Source organism: Sinocyclocheilus rhinocerous, unplaced genomic scaffold (genome assembly GCF_001515625.1).
Source record: "Sinocyclocheilus rhinocerous isolate Xijiao unplaced genomic scaffold, SAMN03320098_v1.1 scaffold869, whole genome shotgun sequence".
Taxonomy (NCBI): Eukaryota; Metazoa; Chordata; class Actinopteri; order Cypriniformes; family Cyprinidae; genus Sinocyclocheilus; species Sinocyclocheilus rhinocerous.
Window position 1 is genome coordinate 2,183,484 of NW_015653483.1, and position 9,046 is coordinate 2,192,529.

General features: G+C 34.4%; 1 protein-coding gene across 2 annotated transcripts in view; it reads left to right on the forward strand.

Annotated features, from left to right (window-relative positions):
* LOC107716354 (paladin-like) overlaps window positions 1–7,904 on the forward strand; it is a 21,172-nt gene extending 13,268 nt beyond the window's left edge. For both annotated transcript variants that reach the window (XM_016522767.1, XM_016522766.1), the window contains exons 17-20: window positions 2,032–2,103; window positions 2,323–2,463; window positions 3,980–4,135; window positions 7,515–7,904. In XM_016522767.1, coding sequence (XP_016378253.1) covers window positions 2,032–2,103; window positions 2,323–2,463; window positions 3,980–4,135; window positions 7,515–7,664 — 519 coding nt within the window. In that variant the 3' untranslated portion in view covers window positions 7,665–7,904. The remainder of the gene's footprint in view (window positions 1–2,031; window positions 2,104–2,322; window positions 2,464–3,979; window positions 4,136–7,514) is intronic.
* The last annotated feature ends 1,142 nt before the right edge of the window (window positions 7,905–9,046 follow it).

Consider the following 9,046-nt stretch of genomic DNA (forward strand, 5'->3'; position numbering starts at 1 on the left):
CTTTGATTTTAACTCCAAAGTAGTGCCGAGTTATTTGCTGATAAATGACAAAAAAAAATCATAATTTACAAAATATGTTTTTTTTGTGCCATGTACTCTAATATGTCAAAAATATCATACAGCTCGGATAGTCATGTGTCATTTGAAAGGTCTCATCGAGTAGAATAAAACAAGCTTAAATGTTTGGGGCTTTGTATAAACTGGAGCAAGTTTTTGTACAAGAAGTCACCCCCAGACCCATATAAAAATAATATATTGATGTCACCGTTTTACTTGTAACTTCATAAAACATGATCAGATCGTGGAAAATTAGGCACCATTATTTAGAGCACATTCTCCTGATTAAAAAGAGCCCCAGATATAATCTGTCATTTATATCTACATTTTCCTCATGAATTTGAATGAATTTGACACACATAAAACTGCACAGGCAGCATGTAGTTTAGCCAAAAAATCTAAGGTAGCTGTCATGTGGCGATTTTGCTAGTAACTTCATGAAACATGTATATATCATAGAACCACATGTCATTATTTGCAGAAAATGCTCCCGATTAAAAAGAGCCCAAACTCACCATAATCCATCGTTTAGATCTAAAGATATCTCTCATAAAGCTATAACACATAGAAAAGAATTAGGTCATGTAGTTTAGCAAAAAAATCAGAGGTTGCAGTCCTGTGCCGTTTTAGCTCGTAACTTCACCATACATGCATAGATCTGGAAAAACCGCACAGCATTATTTTCAGAAAATTCTCCTGATTAAAATGAGCCCAGAGTTACCATAATCCATCAATGAGATCCAAAAATATTGCTCATATTGCCATAACACATAAAATCCAATGGGCGCACTTCAGGCGCAACAGGACAAATAACTGTAGTTTCACTTTGCGCTTTTATTTGTAACTTCATGAAACATGTATAGATCATGGAAAATTGCACGTCATTATTTTCAGAAAATTCTCCCAATTAAAAGGAGCCCAAACTCATCGTAATTCGTTCATTGCATCTAAATATATTACTTGCGATATTATCACACACATGAAACCATTAAATTGAGAAAAACATAGGTTACGTTTTCATTCATAACTTCATGAAACACGAATCAACACAAAATAGGTGTCATTTGAAAGCTTGGAATCTGACCTTTACAATGCATGTGGCCACTTTGATTAACTCCTAAGTAGTGCTGAGTTATTTGCGGATAAATAGAAAAAAATGTTTTCATAATTTATGAAAAATGTTTTTGTGCCATGTACTCTAATATGTCAGAAACATCATACAGATCAGATAGTCATGTGTCATATGTCATTTGAAAGGTCTCATCGAGTTAAGAATATGAAAAATTTCCCTTGACCACACTAATTTTTCTTACATTTGATCACCTATTTCTCAGCATGAGAATATTCAAATGCAAAGATTTTTTTTCCCATAAAAATATAGAAAATTTTCTATCAGACGATACCTACCTTTTGACTCTCCTTGCTACGGTCTTGGAGTTATGAGTCATTATTTTTGTGCTTGGCACTCAGAAAACAACAGTTTTTAAAATTCCTTCAGAGAGTCAAGAGCTAAACAAAAAGGCCTGTTTTGTTACAAAATACTGTAACTTTTGGATACTTTATTTTCCTCCCACCTTATTTCTTTCCTGAGATATTGAATGTCAAATAAGACATATTAAAAGTTTCTCTTGAGCACTCAAATTTTTCTTACATTTTTATCAGCTATTTCTCAGCAGGAGAATGTCCAAATTAAATCAGTTTTCTATCAAACGATACCAACCTTTTGACTCTCCTTGCTACAGTCTTCGAGTTATGAGTCATTATTTTTGTGTTAGTTTTTTTTCCACTGAAAGTACTATCAAACAATACCAACTGTTTGACTCTCCCTGCTACAGTCTTCGAGTTATGAGTCATTATTTTTGTGTATGGCACTCAGAAAAAAGCTCAACTTCAGTGAGGCAAAAATGCCCTCAGGGCTTAAAGGGTTAAACTGAGCTCCAGTCAGTTTCGTAAACCTGACCCTGTTTTCTTCAGGGCTTTCCTGAGTGTGAAGAAGATGAGATTGTAAGTGTTCCCGACGCCAAGTACACCAAAGGAGAGTTTGAGGTACATTGAGGTCATGCTTCTTTAAATGGCTGCCAGTGTCAATCTAAAAACAAATATTTTGATCATTTTAAATATATAAATTCTATGATTAATAAACCCACCTATGCAAAGTAAATGATTGTATTTAATAGAAAATAGTTTCTATTATACAGTAGATAATGATTTAAAAACATTTGATTTGATGAATTTTGACCCATGCGTGCATGTGTGTGCATTCAGGTGGTGATGCAGGTGGTAAGGGTGTTACCTGATGGCCATCGTGTGAAGAGAGAAGTGGACGTCGCTCTGGATGTTGTTAGTGAGACGATGACCCCCATGCATTACCATTTACGGGAAATCATCATATCCACTTACAGACAGGTGAAAAATGATTTATACATACTGTACATATATATATGAAGGGTTCAGATGCAAAAGCCTCTAAGTGCCATTGGAAATTTTCTTCTAAAATGAGCATTTTTTTATCAGGCTCCTATGTGTAGGTTCAGTAATTTTACTTTAATGGCAATGAATAGGGTTTTTTCATTGCCATTAAAGTGAAATAACTGAACATAAACATAGGATCCTGAGAAAAATAAAATTTTAGAAGAAAATTTCAGATGGCACTTAGAGGCTTTTGCATCTGAATTCTTTATATATATATATATATATATATATAGGTGAAAAGGTGTGTAATTTTTTATGTGTTTTGCATGCATAAACTTCAGCATGAAAAGTCGACTGTAAAAAAGGTAGTTAATAGGACAGTTAGTCAGTGCTTTTAGGAGCCATGTTGAATAATAGATTGCTTCTAAAGCAATTGTTTTTGTACCTAACATAGCCTTGAGAAGTCTATAGAGGTACAATTTTCTCATTTGTGCTGATGCGCTCAAAGCGACCAAGAGATTATTAATGCCCATTGCAGTGCATCAGCCAAGAGCATTCTGAATGTGTTTAATTTGAGGCTGAAAAACATGTTTTTATTCTACAGTGAAGACCTTGAAAAACAGCAGAGTAAATGAGCAGAGAGCTTTGAAAAGACTGCTTTGAAAAGACCTGCAAATATTTGTTAGGGTCCAAGACTTTATAGTTAGTATGTTCTGAGGTACTGGTATATTTTTATCATGTAACAGTTGTTACAGTTGCTCATCAATAGCTCAGTGTTTATGTACTAATTCATTTGCACCAAACTTTGAGCCTCTTTAAAGCTAATCAGCAGGGACTGGTGAATATTGCCCATGCCACACTGCACATGTAAGAACCTGTGTTCAATACAAATGCTCTGTACTATACTAATTCTAATAAAACTTTTCATTTGAGCATGTGGCAGTGTACCAGTGCAAGGCCTGTTACTCAGAAATTTTGCATGTAGCTAGCTAGCTGCCTCATTCTGAATAAATTGCATCATCTGAAGCCCTTGATTGACACTAAAAGTCTGATCTCGGCATTCTTTTTTCCATTTTGAGAAACTGAAATGAAATGCACATACATTTTTTTTTTTTAATTAATAATTAATTTTTTATGAAACTTATGCGATATAATAATAATATTATTGAGGCCTTTTTTCAAACATATTTTTGTAAATTATCTCATTAAAAAAAAAGTAGAGGTTCAATAGATTGCTAAGGAACACAATATGTTAAAAGCAGAAATATGTAATATGTATATTCAACCAAGCAATGCAAATATTGATGTAATCACTTGTTTGTGTAGATCTCAGAAAGCTGCTTATACCAAAACTTATCAAAGTGAATGGATATTGAAGATAATACCTGAAATTATAATCTTAAAAAAAATGAACGAACAGCTGATTATGTCGTGCCATCAGCGTTTTGTCAAAAATAAGAGGGAAACTAGAGGAATAACAATGAGTTCACTGGCATTTCTTCCTCTTTAGATTAAGATGGCTAAATCAGAGGCTGATGCTCAGTGGTTGCGGTTAAGGAGCCTGCAGTACCTTGAGCGTTACATTTATCTCATCCTGTTCAACTGCTACCTCCACCTGGAGAAGAAAGACTCCTGGAGGCGATCCTTCAGCCAGTGGATGTACCAGGTGAAGCCTGACTCACTTGCTTACTTTAGGGGAAAAAACATATCACCTGCTTATGTAATTGTGTATTTTAATCGACTAACCGTGGAATAACAAAAATGACTAAAATAACTAAAATGAATATAAAAAATATACATATAAAATAAAAATTATTTTATTTCAAAATAAAATGTAAATGTTTTTTGTTCCAAAAAAACCCATATGTGACCCTGGACCACAAAACCAGTCTTAAGTCACTGGGGTATATTTGTTAAATAAAAAATTATCTAAAATAGCAATTAAATAGCAATTTATCATCAGAGAATTCAGAGCTCAGTTATATCAGACATTATGACCACATCTAAACTTACTACTCATTACTTTCAGTATTTTTTTCAGTAATTGCAGTGGCCTACTAAGAGTGTAGAACTCTCAATATTTCTTGTTCATTTTACCTCATAAATTTTCTTGGTAACACTTTAGTATAGGGACCAATTCTCACTATTAACTAGTTGCTTATTAGCATGCCTATTATTAACATATTGGCTGTTTATTAGTACTAATAAAGCACATATTCTGCATGACCATATTCTACATCCCTAATCCTACCAAATGCCTACACATAACAACTTCCTTATTAACTATTAATAAGCAGCACAGCAAATTAGTAGAGTATTGAGGCAAAAGTTGTAGTTAATGGTTTGTTAGTTGCGAGAATTGGACCTTAAAATAAAGTGACCCTTTTCTTTGTTTTCAGTTTTACAAAACACTAAAACTGTATTTCCTGGTTTAAATTTAAAAAAATGAAAAACAGCTTCAAAATGTGGTCTCCTACTTTTGGAGTGTGAGTTTGTTAACACAAAAATAGCAAAAAGTGCATTAATCACTGATCAGACTTTTTGAGTACTGATGACCTTGTTTCTGTTGAAAACATCAAGATAAAGTGTGCTGTTTTAAAGATATCTTCTTAAAAATAGTTACACTTTCATCAAGTGACTTTACACTAACTTCACTTTCAGTCTGAAGAAAGATACAGGTATAACCTGCCATTCATACTCAACACACAAGCCTATCTACAGTTAAAATATTTCTGTACCCTTGAGAAGCTGATGGGAGGACACCCATGGTGCAGCAGACCAGTGCCTTGTGGAAAGATGAATGGCTGAACACTCCTCAGGCTCACTGTACTGCAGCTAGAGCCTGAGGAGAAAAGATGAAAAGATGGCGCCGACACTGATGGCTGCCTCCGTGGCGTGCTCTGCAGTTGTTTTTATGTTTTTGTTAGTTTGTCCTGTCTTTAGTTATATCCCTGCAATCAGTTTCACCAGAGACGAATTGCTGGACATTCGAAAGTACACACCACCCGATATTTCACCGGTTTTCGATTATTCTGATGTTTTGCTGGACATTGTAGTCGGGGGTTGCTGTCCAGGAAGTTGTTGTCTGATCATGTAACATATATTATATAATTATAAGAAATTATATTTATTTCTATATTTGAAATAGAAATCTTTTGTACCATTATAAATGTCTTTTCTGTGAGTGCTGAATAAAAGTATTGATTTCTTTCTTTCAAAAAAAAAACGTAGCTTTTGAAGGGTGGTGTATTTATTTGATTAGATGCTGGTTTGAAGAACTCTAACAGATATAGTTGAGCTTGAATTGTTAAGCAAGAGATTATCACCTCATTTGCCCACTAAACAGTCTGTCCTCAGATTTACAAAGAAACAGTCTAAGTTGTTCTTAAGGTAGATTCAGCTGGTGAAGCACTTTATAGGTTTTTTATGATCATTGAATAATTCCATTCAGTTAATTGAACTAATAGGGAAAAAAAATTGCTCAGCTCGAATGTTTTGAATAGCCTTAAGTTTTAGACTGAGCAAACGGATGTCATTGACGTCATTTCTATCCTTCTTGTCCTTCAGACTTGAATTGTACATAAAAACCTGCTGTTCCTCGTCTAGACTTCAGTCTTAGAAATGTCAGGTTTAAAATTAGTTTTACACTTTCCGATTTCTGACAGGTTCTAAGTTTGCAATAATCACTGCCTGACTGTATTATCTGGATGAGATTGATCCATCAGAATCAAGTATGCAAAAAAATAAATAATTGTAGTTAATTAAAGAAATACCCAATTAGAATGCAAGGCTGTGTAATGTTTAAACCTGAATGAAAACAAGTGACATTAATTTGGATTACATTTTTGTCTTCATCCTCATTTATGGATTTTCCCTCATGTAAAAGGTGTAGGTGTATAGGGAGAAACAACTCATACCGGTTTAAAGGCACAGAATATGTCTTGTTTCTTTCCCCCTGTTTCCAGGCTCATGTCTCTGATCTGTCTGTGTGTAGAGGACTGTGGGCAAGGTAAAATTAATTCTGCTTGGCACTCAAGAACAGTGAAGAGCCATGTGCTTTGGAGAAACTGTATCTCATACATACTGTATCTGTAGTGTCCTCCCAGCATTGTCTTGTTATTCGTAGCTCTGTCTCATATCATGATTATAAACTACCCTGTAGCTTGTGTCAGGAGACCAGTGCTTCACTGTGGAGACTGAAAATTTTGTCTGTTTTATTCTTGGATTCTCTTATCTTCTCTGGACTCGGCTTTTTCCAATCCTCAGTTTTTAGAATGTCTTTTTATTTTGGCAGTTATTTTAAGATGTTTTTTCTTTTTTTTTGCTGATATTCCATAAATTTGAGGGCACAAACACTTTCTCACCATCTCAGCTAAATCATATATCAGCCTTTTGTATTTGGTTGTGAGGCAGTGACAGCTGTTGTGAAATGCTTCCAGATATATCCTGCGTATATGATAAAATACGTTCAACATCAGTTCCAAATCTACAAGCATCTTGACACTTATAAGGCATAGTGCGATTGTGTCTGTATATCAGGAGGTAGGAAAAAAACACATTTTTATTGGCAATTCTTGTCATAATAGTCAAAATAACTCTAACAACTAAAAAAAAAGTCCATCTCGTTCTCACTCACATATGTTTAGAACTGATTTGGACTGTTTTTGCTCATAACCCACTAAACAGTCTGTCCTCAGATTTACAAAGAAACAGTCTAAGTTGTTCTTAAGGTAGATTCAGCTGGTGAAGCACTTTATAGGTTTTTTATGAAAGCTTTTATTGAATAAGATTTATTCAATTGTGAAGTACATTGAAAATGCACCAGTTTAATATTCTGTCAAGACCACAAAAGCATTTCACTGTCATCCTGCCAACCTTTCAGGACAAGTGAGCAGTTGCACCACTTATGAACATAAGTGTACAGCTTGCAGTAAATATATATATATATATATATATATATTCAGAAAATGCAAATATTAAGTAATGGAGTATCACTCCTTTTATTGTTCAAGTGTTTGAAATGCATGAGTTTTGCTGGTTTGCAGGTGGCGGCTAGAGCTGGTGTGTATGCCATCCTCAACCATCTGGGCTTTTCTGAGTTTGAGAACCCTGACGACTCTTCGATGGCCAGGCTCCGTTTCCGCTGGCTCCCACACAGTGTCCAGTCTATTCCCATGCGAGGGCAACTTATTTAGAAAGGCACAGTATGTCGAACTAAATACTGACTCACATTTCATAAATATTTTTTTATTACAATTTCTGTCAGACTCATTAAATCAAGAAGTGATTTAATGCACCCTGTTATCTTATTTACATTTTTGACTCTTATCTTTGGCTTGGCAGTGTTATGTTTTGTCCTTGTAAAATGTAAGACAACAAACACAGAAGATGGTTAACCCAATAAACCACACATTAATGCTAATAAAAGTTTTAATGCTGACCTTTAAAAGGTACATTTGCACACTGTACATTTGCAAAATGTCACCTCATTTGTATATAAAACATTTAATTAATTGAGATTTTACTTAATGTGACGGTCTTGCTGGATGATAATTTGCATTCATGTACATGTAAATGTTTGTTATTAAATTACTCTTTTTATACATATTTTTTTAACAATTTGCTTCAAGTCATTACAAAAAAACTGTTTAGTTGTGTTATTTCTCTAGTAGAGCCCATTAAGGATCATTGAATAATTCCATTCAGTTAATTGAACTAATAGGGAAAAAAAATTGCTCAGCTCGAATGTTTTGAATAGCCTTAAGTTTTAGACTGAGCAAACGGATGTCATTGACGTCATTTCTATCCTTCTTGTCCTTCAGACTTGAATTGTACATAAAAACCTGCTGTTCCTCGTCTAGACTTCAGTCTTAGAAATGTCAGGTTTAAAATTAGTTTTACACTTTCCGATTTCTGACAGGTTCTAAGTTTGCAATAATCACTGCCTGACTGTATTATCTGGATGAGATTGATCCATCAGAATCAAGTATGCAAAAAAATAAATAATTGTAGTTAATTAAAGAAATACCCAATTAGAATGCAAGGCTGTGTAATGTTTAAACCTGAATGAAAACAAGTGACATTAATTTGGATTACATTTTTGTCTTCATCCTCATTTATGGATTTTCCCTCATGTAAAAGGTGTAGGTGTATAGGGAGAAACAACTCATACCGGTTTAAAGGCACAGAATATGTCTTGTTTCTTTCCCCCTGTTTCCAGGCTCATGTCTCTGATCTGTCTGTGTGTAGAGGACTGTGGGCAAGGTAAAATTAATTCTGCTTGGCACTCAAGAACAGTGAAGAGCCATGTGCTTTGGAGAAACTGTATCTCATACATACTGTATCTGTAGTGTCCTCCCAGCATTGTCTTGTTATTCGTAGCTCTGTCTCATATCATGATTATAAACTACCCTGTAGCTTGTGTCAGGAGACCAGTGCTTCACTGTGGAGACTGAAAATTTTGTCTGTTTTATTCTTGGATTCTCTTATCTTCTCTGGACTCGGCTTTTTCCAATCCTCAGTTTTTAGAATGTCTTTTTATTTTGGCAGTTATTTTAAGATGTTTTTTCTTTTTTTT